General features: G+C 40.0%; 2 protein-coding genes across 2 annotated transcripts; one reads left to right on the top strand and one right to left on the bottom strand.

Annotated features, from left to right (window-relative positions):
* The first annotated feature begins 28 nt into the window (after window positions 1-28).
* tcte1 (t-complex-associated-testis-expressed 1) lies at window positions 29-5,073 on the top strand. The gene is made up of 4 exons (XM_020929315.2): window positions 29-140; window positions 1,017-1,591; window positions 3,342-3,791; window positions 4,891-5,073. Exons 1-4 carry the CDS (start codon window positions 29-31, stop codon window positions 5,071-5,073), a joined length of 1,320 nt encoding a protein of 439 aa, XP_020784974.2.
* Window positions 5,074-11,674: 6,601 nt separating this feature from the next.
* tmem151ba (transmembrane protein 151Ba) lies at window positions 11,675-21,904 on the bottom strand. The gene is given in 3 exon segments (XM_020929349.2): window positions 11,675-15,160; window positions 15,162-15,413; window positions 21,377-21,904. Coding segments are annotated over 3 exon segments (1,476 nt in total). The 5' UTR covers window positions 21,461-21,904; the 3' UTR covers window positions 11,675-14,020.
* Between the last annotated feature and the right edge of the window lie 661 nt (window positions 21,905-22,565).

The raw sequence follows: 22,565 nt of genomic DNA, 5'->3' as shown, positions 1-22,565 counted from the left end.
GTTGTATTCTCTTTCTTTTACAGTAAAAATGAGCGTTAAACACAGGAGGAGGATCATCGCTGAGGATCCAGACTGGTCCCTGGAACAAGTGCCTTACCTGTCCAAACTCTGTCTGCAGGAAATCATCAAGAACATAGAAGGTACAGGAAATTATGGCTGAGTTTTAGATGATTTCTTAAAATTATTCAGACCTAGAGGGATAATGGTTGTAAAAATGTGACTCAAAATTGTATAAAAAATTGCAAGGTGTTTTGTTTTTTTAAATAGTAGTGTATTTTATATCTAGAACGTATGAAAAACACTTGATTCATTTGAAAAACCACCAAACAACTCAGTACTAACCCAGTTTGTTCTCGTTACTTTGATTTATAATTTATACAATTCCCAATGCAAAATATTACATACAATTTCATAATACATACTAATATTATTACAACTCTACTTTAAATCACTTCTAAAAATGTACCTTTTCTCACTGGCTTTTAAAAAGTGAGATGTATATTTCTTGTTATTGAATATCTTATCATTTCTATGTTTTTTTATTTGTGTGTATTGTGTTTGGGTACAGCACTTTGGCCAGTTGTAAAGTTTTTAAAGTATTTTACAAATAAAGTTGCTAAGTTTTGGCAGTAGTAGTGATTGCTTTTCGGTTTGTTTAATATAAATATGTTTCAACTTCATTCTATAAATTTGATTGTCCTAAAAAATAGGGATGGTCTGATATGATTTTTTTTCAATGATGTTAACAATCACCGCTTTTAATTATCAAGTTTGTGGAATCTATAGCAAAACTCACAAATTAAGGTTTTGCTTAGAATGTTCCACACCACACCAGGCCAAGTTATAGGTCAGATCTGTGGTGAGGATTTAGTGATGTTGGATCTTTACAATATATGAAAATGTATTTTACTACGATACAATACTGGTATCATATTGTCTTTCCCTAATGGTCAGAAGAATTGATTACACCTGCTAATTTAAAACCTTTACACTGTTTCTTCTCTTAATTTTTACAGTCCTGCCTATATATGAAGAACTGGGGCCTTCTGAGCAGAAGTTCATCCAGGAGAAGCTACCACCGAATGCTCCCCTCACAGTCACGGCCAACCTGATCCCCGACGGCGTCTACTGGGAACGCCGCTCCAAGGAACTCTGGGACAACTGCGACGTGTCCTACCATGGCCAGAGCTGGAAGAGACTGTTTTTTGAGCGCTACTTGGAGGGACTAATCGAAGCGTTCATCCCTGGAGAAACCAAGCTCAAAACCATCCTGGAAATGGTACCTCTGTGTAAAGATTATGTGAAAGGATTGGATATTAAAGAGCTACTCCCGCCGATTAAAACACTACAGAAGAAGGAGGAAGAGGAGGAACATTCCAAGCTGGGCAGTATCCACGATGAAGAGGACAAACCTTTTCTAGACCATTTTAATTTCAATGTCCTGCTAGAAAAGCTCGACAACCTGGAAGAGCTTCACCTGGTGTACAGAGTGAAGCAGTGCGGCATGAACTACCAGAAGGACATGTTTCGGATGACGCAGAGGGACTGTGAGACGCTCGCTCAGGCTGTCGAGTCCTGCAAGACTCTCAAGGTCAGATAGATATGAAAAATAATACACAACTTGGCACTACTCTGTCTTATGCTCTGTTACTCAAGTTAGACTTTAATCCGAGCTTTGTTTGAACACAATCTGACCAGAAAGAGCTGACATTTCTGAATAACTGGTGAGCTGGTTTCTCTCAAATAACATTACAGTCACAAGCAAACTAGAATTTGCCCAATATTTATTTTCAATTAGTCTCTCTCACCTTGAAAATCAAACACTTAAATGGGACCATGAACACCCATAGTGATCACAAATGCTGCAAAAACTAGTGAAACATTACACAGAATAACATGAATCTGCAAATTCAAGTTTATTTGGCCTTTTGTCTGTGTTCTTTGTTGTTTGTTAAAGTTGCACTATTTAACTTTTCTAGGGGACGGTCTGCTGCCTGCTTGATTATTGTTTTTTCTGGAATGTCCCACAGTATGGCATAAAATTTATTAAACTCCATGGACACAAGCCAGCATTCTAGGCACAGCAATAACATCTTAGTTTAGTTTAGTTTAGTTATTTAATGAGACAGGGACAGTGAACAATATACACTACCAGTCAGAGGTTTTAGAACACCCTAATTTTTCCAGTTATTTATTGAAATTCAAGTCGTGCAAGTCCAATGAAGAGCTTGAAATGGTACAAAGTTAAGTACTGAACAGAAAGAGGTTAAAAAAAAAAGATAAAAGAACAAAACACAAGTCCAAGCTCTGCCACAACTACCTCAGGAAAAAAAACTTGAAAACATGGAGTGTCCAGCACAGTGTCCAGAGTTAAACCCCATCGAGCTGGTTTGGGGATGAACTGAACAGAAGAGTGAAAGCCAAGAAATCTACAAGTGCCACACATTTATGGGAACTTCTACAACAGACTGGGGAAGAACTTTCTGAAGAATATTTGATTTCTATTGTAAAAAGAACGAGCCACGAGTGTGTTCAGCTGTTATATCTGCCAAAGGAGGACACTTTCATGAATCAAAAGTTTAGATTACATTTTGGTCTATAAATTGATTACATGATTTCTTTTTTCAACTCACACTGCTTTTTTGTTCTATGGTTTCATTTCAGAGTGCAATGACACAATAAACTGAATAATTTTCTGTAAAAAAATGGAAAAAATTTAGTGTTCTAAAACTTTTGACCAGTAGCGTACATTAATCTTAAGAGGAGAGATGAATTGTACCAGGATGTAGCCTGTAACCTGTCGTCCATGGGCAGGTTGATGTTATAGCTCATAAAATCAAAAATACAAAGAGAATCTCGAAGTCTTTATATTGACCAGATCATAACAATTCTGTGTCCTCATTCACACCCAGTTCTCTCAGCACCGTAAAATCTTTATACTTATCAAAATCAATCAATTCAGCAATTCATTCACACAGAGCACACACTCTCTCCAGACACTCCTCAGTTCACATTATAGGCGCAGGTTTGGTTTGAAAGGAGACACTTTTTCGCACTTTCCAGGTGTGAGAATGTGCCGTAGTTGTAGTTGTTCATGTGATCAGCTCTGTTGGTGGCTCAGGAGGTGGTTTCAGAGCTCAGTCTTCATTGAAAGAAGTGGGTAGCTGACCTTCCACCATAAAAGTTGCATAGTGCATCAGGGACAAGTACTGAAGCAAAAGGTATACCCTTTGGTTTCATATTTGTAAGTCATTTTAACAGGTTTTTGCTGATGTATTTTTTCCTTTTATTTAGAGTGTACAGATACAAGTAAATTGTGCTAATTTTGTTGTGTTTTATAGGTTCTGCACCTCTACCACAGCATGGTCGATGACACTCAGTGCAGACATCTGGTTAAACACTTACTGGACCACCCATCTTTGACCAAGCTGGACCTCAGTTTCAACTGCATAGAAGACAGAGGAGCCAGAGCTATCGGCAAACTGCTCACCCAGAGTAAACTGAAGACCCTCAAACTTTACAACACCATGATCAGAGACCACGGCGCTAAAGCCATCGCCCACGGCCTCTCCACTAACACCACTCTGGAGGAGCTGAACCTGAGCCTGAACCGTGTGGGGGACGAAGGAGGGGAAGCCATCGCGACCGCTCTGCTCAACAACTCCTCTCTGAAGACCCTGGACCTGGGGGGGAACGAGGTGGGCGAGCTTACCGCCATCGCTCTCTCCAAAGTGCTCATCCAGAACCGAACCCTGACAAGGATCAGTCTCCTACTCTGCAAACTGGGAGTGGTGAGTAATGCGATGCAATGGGAGTAATGAGCCAGAATCTTAACTTTAAAACCCTATTGTTGCCTATTTATGGGTTTTAGCTTCCTGTTTTTAGACAAATATCAAGCAAATTCAAAAGATACACAAGCAGTATTTAGATATAGAGTTAATGTGATGATGTTACTTCTGGGTCCAATCCAAAGACCGTATAAAAAGTGGAGTGAGTGAGTGTGATGTCACCCACAGCGTTTGGCTCCAGTCAAATGAAGCTCGATTTTATGAATAGTACTTTTTTAACAGACCAAAGAACAAAATATAAACACTAGAATCATATAAAGCAGGTTAAAACGAACATTTTAAGACCAAAATGACAAGGACTCCACTGTGAGGGTTGTTCAGACATGGGGGGTAGAGCGTTCCAAAGTTTGAAGCCGGTCACAGAGAATGGCCAGTTCCCCCAGTTTTAAGTCTCGTCTTAGGCACCATGAGTGGGAGTTGGCCCTCGGACCTCAGAGAGCGCGCGAGGATGTAAATTTAGAGGAGGTCTGAGACGTATTGTGGGGCCAGTCCATTCAAAGCTTTATAAACAAGCAATAAAATCTTAAAATCAATTCTAAAACGAACTGGAAGCCAGTGCAACGATGCTAAAATTGTCTCTTAAATAACATTAGTCACAAGCTGGCTAATGTGTGCATTGTGTCACTATGGAAACTCCTGAACATTTCGCTAAAGAGATACATGTAGAACACCCCCAACGTGATGTCACTGCAAAGTACCAATAGTTCTAGGAAATCTTAACTGCTATGGCAACAGTCCTAATTTTTCATGATCCTGAAATCCCTGGATAGTCTAGAAGTCAGATGATCTTTACTGCCCTTGAACCCACTGAGTTTATTTCTGTCAATTGGACATGGTGCATTTATTTAATCAGCACAGTCAAAATCAATTATGACTGATGTACAGAAACCGAAAACGGGAAAGCATCCAGCAGCATCCACATGTTACTTCACTCCTCTGTAGCATTCAGGGATATAATCAAATGAACCAAATATGTTTTCCCGTAATATAGAAATTTGGATTTGATTACATGTTGTATAAATGGGATTGTTTTGTTTTTCAGGAAGGAGGTAAAGCCCTGCGGGAGGCCATGTCCAACAACAGCACTGTGCTCAGGTTTGTCCTGGATTGCACCGACATCGAGGAGGACGACATGGACTTCATAAACGAGGTGGTGTGGACCAACGAGGAGCGGGTGTCTCTTAAGTCAAGACCAAAACTGTACCAATGTATTTCAATGAATTAATTAAAGAAGACATAAAACAGCTTAATAATGGAAACAGATCCTTTGACTTCCTGATCAAAACTCGAGATCTGATACTAGTCTCTGTCTTTTCATAGTCAAAAATATGCATGTGTGACCCAGAGTCCCAATTTTTTAATCACAAGTAAGTACAAAGCAATGAGTGGCGATAGGGGGTAGGTGAAAATACACATTTTCCGAGCATTCAAGCCTCAAATGCGGTACAATACAGGATTACTCAGTTAGTCCGTTTGGATGTAGGACAATAAAAAATATGCACACATCACTACAATACAATTTTAAGTGGATAAATGAGGGAAAAAATATAGTTATGATACAATTAAATAATAAAATTGTCAACTTTTATATTAAAATCCTTTCTACATCCATTGGGAATGTAAAAAGCACCTTGTCTTGCTCAAGGACACAACTACAGTATTCACTTATGAGTCTAAAAATCAAACTAATGAGCTTCGGGTCAATGGGCGGATGCTGTACTACATAGTATTGTCAACAAATATAAAAGTACTATTTTAATGTAGTAGTGGTAGCAGTAGTAAATAGTTTAACTTTAAGCGAGTCTGGATAAATGGAATAAGGTTGCGGTAATGCAGATATAAATACACAAATGGCTAGTTGAGAATATTCAAAACAACATTCTTAAAAAAACATGCTAACAACAGGATTCCCATGCTTTTTCATTGACAAAATTTCAAAACTTTTCCTTGACTTTTTCATGACCTTAAGTGAATTTTCCATGACGTTACAGCACCTACATGTGTAGAATTTATCAGACTTTTAGGGCTAAATATGAAATGTTAACCCTTTCCACTCACCTTTTGGTTTGGTATTAGTAAGGTTTTGCGTCTACGTCACAAAACCACATGACCTGGTGTTTATGCCGCCATACTGGAGGTCAAACTATCCATCTGGACGAACGTGTAGTATTTGTGTGGGATAAAATTTGAATTGAATAACAATGGTTTTGACCTGTGTTGCGATTGGATGTTCTGACTAGAGTCAATCTGCTAAAGAAGGAGGCCAAAATATCTTTCTATCGGATCCCGGCTGATAAAGATCGCTGACAGAGGTGGATACTGGCCATAAAAAGAGAGGGATGGGAGCCCACTGAGTACAATCATCTGTGCAGTCAACATTTAATTTCTAGTGAGGGACCACCTCCACACAAATAAAGAAGGAATTTACAGTAAATGAAATTATATGAAATGATCCCCGGTGCACCTTAATAGTTTTTTAACATTCAAAATACAATGCATTTATTGTCGTCTCTTGTAAACAAAAGGTGCACACCTTCGGAAATAATCATAATAGCCTAATGAAAACTTAACTAAACGCTGTAATTACGTGAAAGAGATGCTAAAATTCCATGACTTTACCAAAACGTTCATTGAATTTACGAAGTTTCATGACATTTTCAATTTCCTTGACTTTTTTGGGATTTTCATGACTGTGGGAACTCTGCTTTAAGCAAGTCTGAATAAATGGAATAAGGTTGCTGTAATGCAGATATAAATATGAAAATGAGTAGTTGAGAATATTCAAAACAACATTCTTTAAAAACATGCTAACAATAAAAAAGCCTTGACGACATATTTAGTGAGAAGTTGCATTTATTAAGCCTGTTACAATGACCAATGAATGAATATAAGGCATTCTTCTTGGTACTAAAATCTTTTATTACCTTACCAAAGCTTTACAAAACCCACAAAAGGAAAATTGTTTAAAAATAGGCGTGCTAAGTGCTAAGTCATTTCTACCATGCTAAAGCTAACTGCTGGCATAATAATACTGAAATCTGATTCCCAGCTGGTGTCTTCAGATCTAAAGTGAGAAGGTTTATTTTAGAATGTAATATAATGCAAGTTTCAGTTATCAGTTAATTTAACAATGCCAGAAGAGATTTTACTTTGACAATATAGTAAAATAATTAAACAAAATAAATGTGAACAATCCGTGTATCATTCGTTCATTCATTTTTCAATATAAAACCAAAAATAAGAAAATGAAAAAACAACAATTTTCTTCATTATTTGTCTCCAAAACCAACATGAAAAAGCAGATAATGATTCATTTTTTCAGTTTTCGATTTTGTGTTTAAATGAAGAATGGAAAAAACGAATAACGTCCGTTTCCCTTTTACATGACTTCCGTGACTGCGATGTCGGACTTTTGCACCGCATATGGACTGAACCAGACCGTAACAAGACCGGGACTGAGACCGGAACCAGACCGGAACCAGACCGGGACCAGACCGGAACCAGACCGGGACCAGACCGGGACCAGACCGAGACTGAGACTAGACCGGGACCAGAGCGGGACTGAGACCGAGACCATATCGGGACCAGACCGAGACTGAGACGAGGATGGGACCAGACCGGGACCAGACCTGGACCAGACCGGAGGCTCAGAGCCCACGGCAGGGCCGGAGCTCGAAGCTGAGCTGTCAAAGCTTGGAGTCCGTGCTGGTCCCACTCTAGTCCCGCTCTGGTCCCGCTCTGGTCACGGTCTGGTCATGGTCCTGGATCAGTCCTGGTTCAGTCCGTATGCGGTGCAAAAGTCCGGCATCGCAGTCACTGAAGTCACGTAAACGGGCCGTTATTCGTTTTTTTCCATTCTTCATTTAAAAACAAAATCGAAAACTGAAAAAAGAATCATTATCTATTTTTTCATTTTGGTTTTGGAGACAAATAATGAAGAAAATAGTTGTTTTTTCATTTTCTTATTTTTGTTTTATATTGAAAAAAGAATGCACGAATGATACACGGATTGTAAACATTAGTACAAAATCAGTCTGTCAATCACTTTAACATTCTTCTATCTCTCTATCTCTATCTTCTATCTACAAATGATTCCCACATTTCAACGTACAAAATTGACCCGTTTAGTCTAAAAGTACAAACCATAAACCCGCTTATGACATTTCGAACATTAAAATAAAATAATATCAGTAAGAAACACATTTTGATCATATTTTAAATTACACATGACAGGTTGAACTACTCATTTTACCCAAACACAGTTAAGATCATTATATTTAAGATTTTACTGAAAACAAATGTGTAAAAATTACCCAGTTTGAACATTTTTTTAGGTTTAAAATTATTTCCCTTGTGGATCAATAAAGTTTCTCTAAGTCTAAGTCTGAATTCTATAATAGCAACCATAGACTGGGCCAAAACTCCTCTAATGTACACTGAAATTATTATTTGACCAATACAAATATAAGAAAACACCTTTATCTTGTTTAAATAATTGTTTAAGTATCCAGAAAAAAATTAAAAGTTTCTCTTGTCTCCCTACTTCCTGTAGTTTTCATCATATTGTACTGTATTTTTCAACTTTTTTTTTTTTTTAACAAATTACTTCTTGATCAGTGTAAAACTATGATTTATATTTTCAACAGGTATTATCGCACCGAGTTAAGTAAAAGTTTGAGAGCCATATGCAGAGGCGGTGCTACCATTTGGCAAAATCAGGCAGCTGCTTAGGGCTCTCGAGCTTGGAGGGGCCCCCAAACAATTGAGGCCTCAGAGCAATTTGATTTTCTCGCAATATGACATTAAATGAGAGTAGTTTACTTTTAAACAGAGAATGGCCGATTCAGCTGGACCCTGATTTGAACATAATCATAGCATAATCATATATAATGGATGTAAACAAAAATGTAATTGTACCAGCAAAAAAATAAAACTACATTCAGCTCTGGTTATCTATTAGGCTCCCTAAACTAATAAGACAAGTTTCCAGTCCACCCTAATTCAAATAGAGATGTGCATGTCTCAAGAACAATGGAGGAAAACAGATAATAATAAAAAAAAAACAAAAAAAAAAAAAACAGTGCATTATAGTGAGGGCCCCAAACTCAAGTTCACCTAGGGCCCCCAAATTGTTAACTCCGCCACTGGCCATATGCACTGTAAACAATAATGTATGTATCATTTATTTGCCATAACCTAATCCAATTATATTTAAACTACATATGACAGGTTTTTATGTTTTTCTAAATATTACTTGGTTTGGTCGGATAATATCTGTGGTCTATATTTATCAGTTTTACATCAGAAATCAAAAATACAGGAAGTAGTGATCAGCTCTAAAACAGAATATCTCTATCAACAGGGAAAATTCAATCCAAAATGCAGGGAGAATTTATGCACAAAGGAGTTTCGATCGCCATATAACGAAATAAAAGTGTCAGATCATAAGTATTTTGTATATTTGACAAGCATTGGCCTTTTGTTTACAGTGTGATAGTTATCAGCTCTACATATGTCATATCTGCTGCTCTGTCCTTCCAGAAAGTAAACTATAAACTTCTAAAATTGATAAAACGAGATACATCTAGGCAAGATTATTAGTAAAATCTTAAATATGATAACAATAGTCTACCTTGTCAAATGCACGTTAAAAACAGAAAGCCAGTTGTTGAAATATAAATATTTTTTGCAGTTTTTTTTGTAGGTTTAAACAGCAAAATTTCAATGCAAATGAAAAGTCAGAATAAAGCTTATCACTTCCACTTTAATGTAAGCCATGCCCTCCAGTGCATTATTTGACGAGTTAAGGCTGATTGGGCCGGATGTATTCCCTCATTAGTATGAATGACAGCTGTAACAGGAACAAATGCAGACACTGTGACTGCCGCTCTGCTCCACATATTTACTATACTTAGAAATCCAATGGCTTTGAATCCGGCCAGTGTTAAATAGCAGAAAACAAATCTGCTAATGACCCACGGCCGGGTATATTTCACTGCAGCCCTGTGCGTCCATGATGATATGCAGATGGGAAAAACCAAAGCACCATTTTAATAGTATTTACACTGAAATAATCACCTTATGTTGCAAACGCATGCTCTCTTTAAGCTGATGATTAGGGTTGCACAATACGGTAAAATTGTTACTAATGCAATATCGGATATCCATGATTTTCACAACAATGACCTATTTTACAAACATATCCTGTCTTTTGATTGGGGAAAAGCCCGCAAAATGTTGCTGATAACAGGAAGTTCAAACTCATGAGCAGTGCAAAAATCATTATCTATATATATCATGTTGACACAAATGTCTTTTATGCAGCTGCACTGAGACGGTAAAGTTCAAAGACATTTTCATTTTGTTAGTTTTATTAGTTTTGTTTAGATTTTATTAGGCTCTTCGGTTAAGTTCCTTTAAACAACCGTGTAAAAATCTAACAGGACTCTCTGATCTGAATGTACTTGCGGCCAATCATGAACCTGTGTTAGTGCAGCCTCTGCAGCTCAGTGAGGGAATTCTGGAGGTTCTGAGCTTTCACATGAGACATGGTATGGAAGATCATTTGTTCCATTAGATTTAGAATTTTAAATACCATTGAATTTCTTACTTAGAATTTTTTAACTCTGAAAAAATATGTTTGAATTATTTTTATTCTGAATTTTAGTTGCTGAAATTTTATGTATACTTTTTCAATGTTTCAAATTCAAAATAAAAAATTCACTTTTTAAATACTCAGCTCATATATTTTCAAGCCCTCAAATTCAACAGTCAGAATTCAGAGTGTAAAATTCGCAGCAAAGATCCAAGATGCCAAGATAGAAGTAATTGATCCTGTTTGAGTGAGGAGAACAGAGGCTGTTTCTTATTGGCCATTCTCATCTGTGGGCGGGGCTTAGGCTACGTTTACACTGACCGTATTGGAAATGATTTGCGTCTAGACACGTTGTTTCTGTGTCCGCAAGTCTTCCCTATCCACACAGCTTTGCGCAGATTTGTTTACGTTTTACAGAAACAAAACTTAAAACCGCATGGCTAATTTGTATAAATTGAGCACTCAAAAAACAGCTATTGTGCCCTGACGTGGTTCAGCTTCTGTCAGACTAAAGGACACAACTCAGTGGAATATGAGTGTTCTTTCTGTGACAGAGGGGTGTTCTGCTGATGGTGAGTCTGTTCTGTGCTTCTATCGCATTGGAGATGGTTCATGTTAAACTTTTCAGAGATTATACGTCTGCAGCTCGTACGCACAGACCGTATATATGAATGGACATATATTCTAGCCTCTTAGTGTTTTGGTGGTGAATTACTTTGCGCCACATAGGCCTACATCAACATATCAAGCGTCCACACAGTGCCAGATCAGATCTGTACTCAGATGAATTTGTGGGAGCTGCCGGCAATAGATCGTTCTGTCTCTGGAGCCATTTTCCATCGGAGTAGTGTGGACAAACACTGCATCAACAGCGAAAATTACTCAAATACATTCTAGTGTGGATGGGGCCTTACACTTAAAGAAATAAAAGAGATGAGGTTTGATGAGGCTAATTCTGACCAATCAAATTAGTTCACTTCACCATTTCCTGCTTGTTACAAAATTAGATTGGATCACTGTGGATCGATTGCTTCTGCCTTAGCATCTTGGCTCTTTGTTGCTAATTTTTTCACTGCGACTTTTTTGATTTTAAATTATAAACACTTAGAAATTTTAAACTTAATATTTCATCAACTGCCGTTCAGAATAAAAATAATTCAAACTTTTTTTTTTGTGAGTAGTGTTAAAGGTTGTATAGAGGATTTTCCAAGGAACGAGAAATCCAGCGACTGTTTGTCCTTTTTCAAATGTTGCGCATGTGTGAAACCACCCCCCCTCCCCTACAGCTCCCTACGTAGAAACGCCTCCTCCCGCCTCCTCTTTACGCCAGAAACAGGTTTGTTTACAGCCGGTGCGCTGCACATGACTTGTAAACAACTAACTACAGTGTTGGTTAGGCAAGGCGGAGAAGTGAGGAGCGGGGGGAGCGGGTGTGTGGACATTTTGTTCGCGGACGAGAAGTGAGGAGCAGGGAGAAGAGCGGAGCAGGGAGAGAGGAGAGGGGAGCGGTGCGCGGAGATTCCGTGCCCGGAGAAGTGAGGAGCAGGGGGAAGAGCGGAACGGGCAGCGGGGACAGGAGCAGGAAAGGGGTGCAGAGAAGGTTGCGCGGAGATTCAGTGCGAATGAACTAGCTACAACACGCAGCAGCAAGCGGACTCTTTCTTTGCCTTGAAAATTACGTTTTCAGACATAGGATATCGCTTTCGTGTCCTGAAAAACGTTTGACTAGCTCTTGGAAATAAAGTACGTTTTCATAATAAGCAGAAGTGACCTGTCCAGGAGTAATTTGGCGACCAGTGCATCAGTCTTTAGACCCTTCGTCTGCTTCAGTCGCGCCATCGCTGGAATGAATCTTCAAGAATCACCTTAGTTTGGCTTCGCTGCTTTTTCCCTTGTCTTCTTCTTTCAGCGACCTCAAAAACGGACTTTCTTTTGCGGCTAACTGCTCCTGGATTCTTGTCTGCCATTGCAACAAACTTTGTGCTAACTGCGAGGAAGATATAGGTCAAAAAAAGCCGCTAAGAACTGTTGCGTTGGTGGAGTAAACAGCGTCTGTGCGTCTTGCGTCTGTGGACTGCGTGACAGGTGTACGTAAACCACGTACCGGCGGCGCGCAGGCAAGTCAGTTACGCTAGAAACGTAGGGAGATTGATTGACAGCCTGTCAGCTAACAGATAACGAGGCAGTGTCGTTATCTATTGGCAAATGTTTAGCCCCACCACGTCCAGAGTTGATGAATTTTTATTCTCTTTTTTTTGGTCATCATAATTACAAGGCTACTGCACCTCTATAATGCTATCATTGACAACTTGAAACAAAAAAAAATAAAAAATCCTCCATACAACCTTTAAGTAAGTTCAAAAGTGAGAAATTCAACGGGATTTAAAATTCAAAATCTAATCGGACAAATTATCTTCCATACACGTCCTGTCCATGTACTGACAAAAAACTATCTTCAGGTCACTGGAAATCAATTTGTGGATTTGTCAGTGTAGTAACTTTTTCAAACTCAGTAATTATCAAAATCGTATACATTTATATTTAACGCGTTATTCCAATGCATTTTTAACTACAAATGGCACATAGCCTAACCTAATGTGGCATGGTATATAAATATGTACATGTCACATACAAAAGTAATGTTCCAAAATTGAATATATTGAATAATTCTCACTTTTTTCTTCCATTGTGCAGCCCTAGTCACTACATCTGAGAGACTGCATGCATTCAGCCGCAGTGTATTTAAAGTAATCCTGTCATATTGGTCGCTGTGACAGTATCAGTAGTGAATCCAGGCCTCCTCCTATTTTAGGCGTGTTTGATGGCCTGCTCAGCCTGATATGCATCAGCAGCAGCCCACATCCTAAACACTCGTAATGGAGGATTTGTCCAGTGAAAAACGCGACATGTCCCTTTGCATTGTGTGTCCCAGCTGCAGTTTAGTGATTTGATGAACTGGCAAAATGCTTGGATTAAATGCTTGCTATAGTCTTGGTCCAGAGAAGGCACTTAAATAAAGAGGTAGCCTGATTATAAAAAACTAAAAAAAACTAAAATGCAAATATGAAATAAAAATGTCTTAGCTGTTTTAAATACACAGTTTGCAGGATTGCAGAATCAGTTGGAAGTTTGCGTGTCCTTTAGCCCCCTGCGCTCAATTATTCATAACCTCTGCCTCTATTTTTAGAAAGCCGGGAAGTATAATGTCATCGCAACCAAGCTGCTATATCACATGTTTATTTTGATCAAAGTGTCTTCCCCTCTGAGGAAACTACCTCAGCCTCACTCATTTAGCAACATTTACAAAGCACAAGTCTGAATGCAAGACTTTAATTTGCTTCTATAAAGGAAAGAAGAGCTCTTTGTGTAGTTTGGCTGAAATAAGCAGTTAGTATTTTATCTTCATTATTCAAATTATCCAAGAAATCCAGATTTTATTCTTAAAATGTCTGGATCTCACATGAGGCTCAACATGATCAGTTGTTTATTATACCATTAATCCCAAAGTGTAAATTTGAGGTACAGCTCATTTCTCCCTGAAGTCTTTCTTGTCTCTGTCCCTTCTCTGGTGCACGTGTCATAGGGAGGTCTCCACACAGGAGCCGTTCCGGTGCAGGGCGTGGTGGTCGTGGTTGAGGCAGCCTTCGTTGCGGTGCACTATGAGCACAGGGAAGTACAGAGCGTCCTGATATTCCGGGGGGCCGTCCTCTCTGGGCGTGGGCTCTGACAGACGAGTGCTCTCTGTGGGACAGGCCTGGTTCAGACTCCCGCTGCTCCTCCACAGGCTGTGCAGGCGGCCCAGAGACAGGCGGCTGGAGCTGAAGGGCAAGCGAGGCGTGGTACAGATGCTCAGGGCACTGCGAGAGAAGATGGAGGAACTGCTGATGGCACGCTGGCACCGCTCACAGCTCTGTCTGTAACTGCTGTAACCACCCTCTGACCGCTGAGACAGGTCCATGAGCACAGCCTCCGAGTAACTGGGCACCAGCTGCTGGTTGGAACGGATGTGCCACTCCAGCTCCGTGCTGTCGATGGTGTTGACCCGCGGGATGCGCCTGCAGTATGGCCTTTCCTCTGTGGGAGAGCTGGGGACATAGTCAAAGCCAAAGAGCTTCTCTACGTGGTAATGTGCACAGACTGTCCGATACTCCATCAGCACCCTGAGGGGCCAGGACAGGGTCAGGGCAGCTGCCAGCCAGAAGGTAGTGTGAGTGGCATACCATGGGAGGTGGCTGGGGTCTGAAAAAGCCATCATATACTCTCTAAAGTCCACATTCTTCAGGTGCATGCCCTCTCGCGCCTCCATGTAGTCATCCAGACCCTCGTTCTCAGTGAAGAAGCGAGCCCTCTGTGTGAGGTACGAGTTCTCCGACTCCACATTGGCAAAGCTGAAGCACTTTGTGAACCTCAGTCGTGTGATGGGAAAACTCTCCAGGCCCACCAACCTCTTGGAAATGTCTTTGACCCCACAGTTTCCATAGTCGAACTCTGCCTCGGCCACATGGGTGTTGACCCTCTCGTGGTAGACCTGTGTGGTGGTGTAGGCGTCTCCGTTGCGGTAGCGGGTCACCTGCCTGGTCCTGCGTACATAGTGATAACTGATGGCCTTCCACCAGATGCAGGGGGTGGCCTGCTGCATCCTCTGGATACGCTCGCTCACGTTGTCCACATCCACCTTGTACTGCAGCTGGTTCTGGGTGTGGCAGTGCCAGCACTCCTACCAGGTACACCACATAGAGCATGAGCAGGAAGGCCAGGGGGATGTAGATGTATCCGTTGGAGCAGGGGCTGTCGTGGTACATCATAGACTTGCCTTTGTACGCGCTGTCGAAAGAGAGACGTGTGACTGTTGTGACCTGGCACCAGGCCATGGCCCCCACACAGGCGTACATGAGCAGGGACAGCAGCAGACACTTCCACTGACTCTCCTGACACAGACATTTGGACAAGGACTGCCTCACCGGTCGCTGCTGCAACACACAACACAAAACACAGCACAAGTGATGAGCTCCGGGAGCTGGCTGTTAATGAAACACATTGCTTTAGCACCTTTAACTCACTCTTATTTATGAACTGGAGAGCAAGCAGGCACCCTCGGGATAAACTTAGAAACAGTTCAAAGGCATTGCCTCGTGCATATTAAATATTTACAGAAATATTCAGCGTTTTAAGTGCTTTAGCATTCTTTATGTATGAGATGAACCAGCTGCATGTCTCAGGGTATGTGCTCAGGTTTACTCCAAACTAAAAACAAGAAAAGAGAAATATTTGGCGTTAGAATATAGAATACATTTCACATTTTTTTCAGCAAATCAGTTAATTCTTATGGTTAATTTGAACCAAGACAGAACCAGCGTCCTCCAATGTAAAATACATTCATTGTATTCATTCATTAATCGATAAATGAAATATTATGAGCCTTGAGCCCACATTTGAAGGAAGCCATGCAGGAAGCAGGGCTGTTTCCTCAGTGGATGCGTACACAGCCGGTCGGGGCCATCCTTTATCACCTCAGGGCAGACTGAGGCTACGAGCGTGAATCAAATGCAGTCACACCTTCTCAAACCCTGGCCCCGAGCCTTAACCAGAGCGTGGCCGACTGTGCACTAATGCAGAATTAGCACAGCATGACCACAATCTGACAGCTCGAGTGTTGGAGTAGAAATGATTAACAACAGTGTAAATAGAATCTTTCAAAAATAAATTCAATTGGCAAGTACATTTTCTAGGAATTGTTATAAAAATTCTAAAATGACATTCGTTGCCTTTGTCACATGTGTTTCGCCACAAAATTTTGTAAATTCTCAACCGGTAATAAGCATTACCTTTTGTTTAGTGAGATTGGCAGTGTATTGGCAGAGTGTTTTCTGTTTGCGAGAAAAACATAACCTAAATATGCAGGGTTTGTGTTAACGATGTGTGAATGAAATAGAATAATACAGACCCTTTAATAATTGGGTTGTCTTTAAAGTTCCATTTTTAGACACATTCAGAAGAACTACCCGCTTTGGAGTTTTTAAATAGAATACCAAAGCGTTTTATTGTTGTTTTGAAGAAATTATGGTACTTAATTTTCTTATTTACTTATTGCGATTATCTTGGAGTCTTATGTGACTTGAGGTTGGGTTTGTACATGACCACAACTGTCCAGTCAACCGTCCGAGCTACATCGAAGTATTGAACTGCACTGCTCTGCCTTCATTGTAAGGGACAGACTGCATAAATAATAAATGCTTTCTTCCCAATTATCTCCCCCACCTCAGCCACAGGGCGCTGGTTTCTTACCAACCAAAGACTACACCCCACCGAGACACTGGGATTAGCACACAAATTCCCCATAGAGACCGGCCTGGTGCAGGAAGAAGCACATTAACTCTCTATATAAGCTTAGACTATATAATATTACATTTAATTCAACTGTGTGTTTGAGCAGCAGGGAGGAAGCACAGAAGAAGAATTAGATGAAGTCGTATTAACAATTGATTCTTTTGAGCTTTTAAATCATGTTTGAATGTGTTATTACCTCATCAAAAATATGCTCAGAGTTGTGCTTTGTTTCATTCACACGTTTGAGTAATCCTTTATTATTAATCTGTCTACATCTCCAAGCGTTAAATGCACTTTTCCACCTTGTGATGTAATGAAGTGGTAGTTTTCATATAATTTATTCATAGTAAACAGATTGCAAAAGCCCAGTCGATGAATATGCACTTTAAAAACACACAGGAGCACTTTATGAAATGAAAACAAAACATTATTAGTCGGTCTACATCCTGTAAATTCAAAATGCTCTGTTCCAGCTTGTGATGTCATGAAGCGGGTGTTTTCATGTGAACGGCTCCTTTTGTTTAGAAGAGATTGCCAACTTCCAAGGGCTGAAATTATTCAAATGATTCTAGTGAAGGTGTGTGGAGTTTAAAAACACAGTGGAGCACTTCTACTTCCTGACATTGCAAGGCGGAAAAGAGTATTCTCTAAATATGCAGCGTTTGTGCTCTAAATGTGTGAATGAAACAAAACACAACTCCAGGTGAAATCATGATTATTCAAATGATTTTTTATTTTTTTTGTTAACACGATGCATTTATTCAGCATTTCTCTCTCTCTTAAAAAAAAAAAAAATAATAATTAATTAATTAATTAAAATATAATAATAATAGCACTTAATAATAATAGTAACACTTATCAATAAAACTTTGTTATTGATAATTTATGCAAAACTTTCAAATTAAAAATAAATACAGGCTACAAATATGGACTTTAGAGCAGTTTTTTGATGTATAAATACTTTGAACATGAAATAAGGCATAGAAAAACATAAATGTAAATCCAAAATAAACTATATATCCAGCTGTTCTACAATCTCTATGTTTAAAAAAATTTAATAAATATACTTATCTATATAAAAAATATCCCAAAATAAACTTTGCTAAGCTTTCGTTCCAACTCGATTATATGACTTTAGATATCATTTGACAAACGAAATGAAATCGCAATCAAAATTCGATTAACTGCACATCCTTACAGTGGAGCACTTCTACTTCCTGTGTGTTTTCTGTTTGAGAGAAGAACTCTAAATATGCAGCGTTTGTGCGATAATTGTGTGAATGAAACAAAACATATCCCCAGGTACGCTGTATGTGATGAGGAAACAACATTATAACAGATCAGACAACAGCGTAATTTGAGCTCTATGAACTGTGGTCCACTATTCAATATAATCTAACATTAAATAATTAACAAAACTTGACTAAAACACCACTGATTAAACAACTAAAAGTCTTCAGCTCAATTAGGAATGTATTCTAATCTATCATGATGCACCACTTTCACATTTAAGCCTATATGCTAAACTAACATGTGTTCAATGCTATTTATAAATAAATGATTACAAATATTAGTTTTAGTCTATAATTCTAGTCTATAAAATCTATGATTGAAGCACATTGATGCATCATTAGGCTATTTTACAGTTCGCAATTGCTCTTTTGTCGTTTAGTTAACAGTATAAATATGAGCCTTGAAATAAGACTTGCTCCACTGTTCATACGAGCTAAAAATGCTTCAGATTATGGCACTACTGTATTGAAAAAAAAATGGCAAAGACATCTTACAACATATAAATAATGAATACGCGAGGTTACACAAGAGAGTTTCTATGTAACGTCTTTGTGCATTAAAGAAAGAGTCTGTTAACTTTGGTGCTGTGTTTAGACTTATGGGTGGTAAAACTCAAACTTTTAGTACATGAATTATTACTTATTTGTAGTCTAAGTAAGCAGGATAGTGATATAATATAAAAGTACATATTTTCAGAAATCTTAATGCATCTAAAACATATTTCAGGTGTTTATAGGCTCTATTCACACTTACATCACAAACCAGGAAAACGTTTGGAAAGATGCAACGACAACTTCCGGTGTAGTTACGACACTGGGCTTGCCGACCGACTGTGATAAAACTCACCAAAGTAAAGGCGATTGGACTCGGTCTCGACTGTGTTTGAACTCGATCTTGTCTCGGTCTTGGAGGTGCTTGGACTCGGTCTTTTCTCGGTTTCGACAGTGTTTGGACTTGGTCTTTTCTCGGTTTCAACTGTGTTTGGACTCGGTCTTTTCTCGGTTTCGACTGTGTTTGGACTCGGTCTTGTGTCGGTTTCGACTGTGTTTGGACTTGGTCTTGTCTCGGTTTCGACAGTGTTTAGACTCAGTCATGTTTCGGTCTTGGAGGCGCTTGGACTCAGTTTTGTCTCGGTCTCGAGGTCTGACACTCGACAAGTGATAAAATGGTGATAGATTTATAAAAACATTGATATATATGTGACAAAATAACTGTAAAACACAAATAAATGTCTAAAATTACAAAGATGGTCTCGATTTGGTCTTGATGGGCTGTGGTCTTGGTCTCGTCTTGGTCTCGGCCTTTAAAAGTCTCGGTCTTGTCTTAGTCTCAACCCTTAGAAGTCTCAGTCTTGGGACAATCTGATCTGAGACAGGTCTTGGTCTCGATAAGTGCGGTTTTGACTACAACACTACTACACTCTTGAACTCAGCCTAAATATGCAGGACTAGTGTGTTAAACGTGTGTGAACGAAACAAAACACAACTCCAGGTCTGTTTATGATGAGGAAACATTATAACAAAGATCAGAACTTCCGGTATAGTTCCCGACACTGGACTCGCCGACTGACTGTGGTAAAACCCTAAAGTAAATGTGATCAGTGGTAAAATGAAGACTGCATACGTATGTTCAGTTTGGAATCATCTTGAATTTGGCGCCTCGTCTCTTCTAATCACATGTACCCAGTGCGCTCGGAGTTGTGCATCAGTGGGGAAATGATAAAACTGGGGTATGGTTGTAATTGTTGATTAGCAGAACATAAAGGAAGGATACAATGATATGCAGATGAAGAAAACTGAGTGATTTTCAAATTTTTCCTAGATTTTGTCAGACTTACTGCCATAAACAAAGCCCGCCAGAAGCTATCATCGCATGTTTCCAAACGTCTTCCTGGTTTGTGACATAAGCGTGAATAGAGTCTATTGGATTAAGTGTCTGAGCCCTCTGCTGGCAACAATGGGGACTAGGGGTGTGCAAAAATATCGAAATATTGATATGTCATGTTGTTTAATATGATGATACAGTATCGATATCGTGGGCTGCAGTAACGATATATCGCCAAGAGTATTTTTTGGTTTATTTTACTAAATGATTTAGTTACATTACACAACTTGTTTAACTGACATTTTCACTGTTTTGATGATTAAAATGTTTGTGTTTCTTATGAAGTGGATTAACAAAGACTTTTAGTATCACAGCGATGTTTATCCATTATTTTTATTGAACCGTATCGAATCGATTTGAAATGTATCGTATCATATCGAAAGTTCACTGTCTTAAGATATGTATCATATCTGCAACTTCATAATGATACCCAGCTCTAATGGAGACATTTTGTTATGATAAATTATCTGCATTGTCAGCGTCACAAAAAGGCAAATACTTCATAGCAAACAGATTGCAAAAGTCAAGTTGACGAATATGCACTGTAAAAACACACAGGAGCACTTTCTGAAATGAAAACAAAGCATTATTAGTCGGTCTGCATCCCTGAAGTTCAAAAAGCTCAGTTCCACCTTGTGATGTAAAGAAGAGGTAATTTTCAAGTTAATAACTCATTTTGTTCAGTAGAAATGGGCAATTCCAGGGCTGAAAAACTAGTGTCGAAGTACTCCAATCCTGCCTCGAGACCGTTTTTTAACAATCTTGGCCTAGTTCCGGACTCAACCGTGTTTGGACTCAGTATTGTCTTGCACTCGGTCTTGTCTCGGACTCGGCTATGTTTGGACTTGATCTTATCTCGCTCTTGGAGACGTTTGGACTCGATCTTGTCTTGGCCTCGGTCTGGAGGTCTGACACTCGACGAGTGATAAAATGAAGATAAATTTATAAAAACATTGATATATATGTGCCAAAATAATTGTAAAATACAAATAAATGTTGAAAATTACAAAGATGGTCTCGATTTGGTCTTGATGGGCCATGGTCTTGATCTTGTCTCGGTCTTGGCCTTTAAAAGTCTCGGTCTTGTCTTGGTCTCAACCCTCAGAAGTCTTGGTCTTGTTTCGGTCTCGGGACCCTGATTTCTCAGACAGGTCTTTGTCTCGATAAGTTTGATTTTGACTGCAACACTATGAAAAACATACAAAACAAGTGGAGTGCTTCCTGTATTACCTCATGACATCACAAGGTGGGACGGTGTTTTCTCTTGAACTCGGCATAAATATGCAGAGTTTGTGTGTTAAACATGTGTGAACGAAACAAAACACAACTCTGTTTGTGATGAGGAAACAACATTATAAGATCAGAAAATGTTGTAATATGGGCCCTTTAAACTCTTTATAGGCTCCCGTCCCGTCGCCCCGTGTCTCACCTCTTCCCGCGGGCTCTCCGGTTCTTCTCCGGGGACAGTGACGGTGCTGCTCTCGCTGGCCGTGGCTGCTGAGGCTGGGGACATTATCGCGGCTCCGTGTCGGACGAGGGGGGCTTTCCATAGACGCTCCGAGCTCCTTTTTACGCATCATCCGAGCGGACACGTCTGCATGGACCGGCTGCGAAAAATGCACATTATCCCGGACCGGTGCCTGCGCTGGACGTGGACGTGGATGGATGCTGCTACGGGAATCGGCGCATCGTAGCTACCGAAGCTCCCAAGACGCGCAGGAAAGCTGAGACAGTGGAGACGGGGGAGGTAGACAGACGCCTTCTATACGGTGATGCTGCTGACTTGGTTGCTGTGGCAGTAAAACCCAAAGGCGCCAGTCAGGAGCCGTAGATCTCCCGGATGGCCAGTGCGCGCAGCGAGAACAAACCCGCGGAACCGTGAAGCGGCAGTCGAGCGGGACAGATTGGACAAAAGGCGAGCACGTTATCGGCGCATGTAAATAAAACACACACGCGCGCGCGCACACGTCTCTCGTTGGAGCAAATCACGGGAGCGAGGTGGCACGAGAGGAGGCGGTGCTGCGCGTGACCCCTCCCCCGGAGTCGGTGGGCTCCTCCGGGAATCGGCACTGGCTTCGACCTTGCCTCCGGTGCAGATCATTTAATAATACGACGTGTAATCAAAGGGCTGAGCTCGGTATTGATTTCGAATGAATAAATAAATATAACGTGCAATGTGCGGCCCCCGCGCCAAAAGTGTTCGTCTGACTTCTAAAGACAGGCCATATGATATGAACTCTTCTAGTGATCTAATCAGGCTACTTTTATCTTAATTAGACCTAGAGTAGATAGTCTGATTCATCAGCCGGTTTCTACGAAGTGAAACCATCTGATCTCGCAGCATTAGAATTCGTTCCCTCGATGGTAGGCGGGTTCTTTTTTTCATTTAACCAATCGCTGCTATTTGGTCGTGATGTATGTAATGCGCAGCTAACAGGGCTAATTGGTATATAAAGCTTTTCCCAAATCCTGTAGGAAGAAGGGTAATGACGTATTTCCCCTTGATGAAATTCACCAAACACTAAACAGCTTTAAATCCTCGATTTCGGGAATCGATGACAACACTGAATGACTCTTGCTGATTAAATACTCTAAGAGCCATTTGGATCGTCTCCCAC

The sequence above is a fragment of the Boleophthalmus pectinirostris genome, unplaced genomic scaffold, assembly GCF_026225935.1.
Source record: "Boleophthalmus pectinirostris isolate CB_2022bp ecotype Guang Dong unplaced genomic scaffold, ASM2622593v1 HiC_scaffold_13, whole genome shotgun sequence".
NCBI lineage: Eukaryota > Metazoa > Chordata > Actinopteri > Gobiiformes > Gobiidae > Boleophthalmus > Boleophthalmus pectinirostris.
The sequence above is the reverse complement of the archived record's forward strand: the minus strand, read 5'-3'. Positions and strand labels throughout refer to the sequence as shown.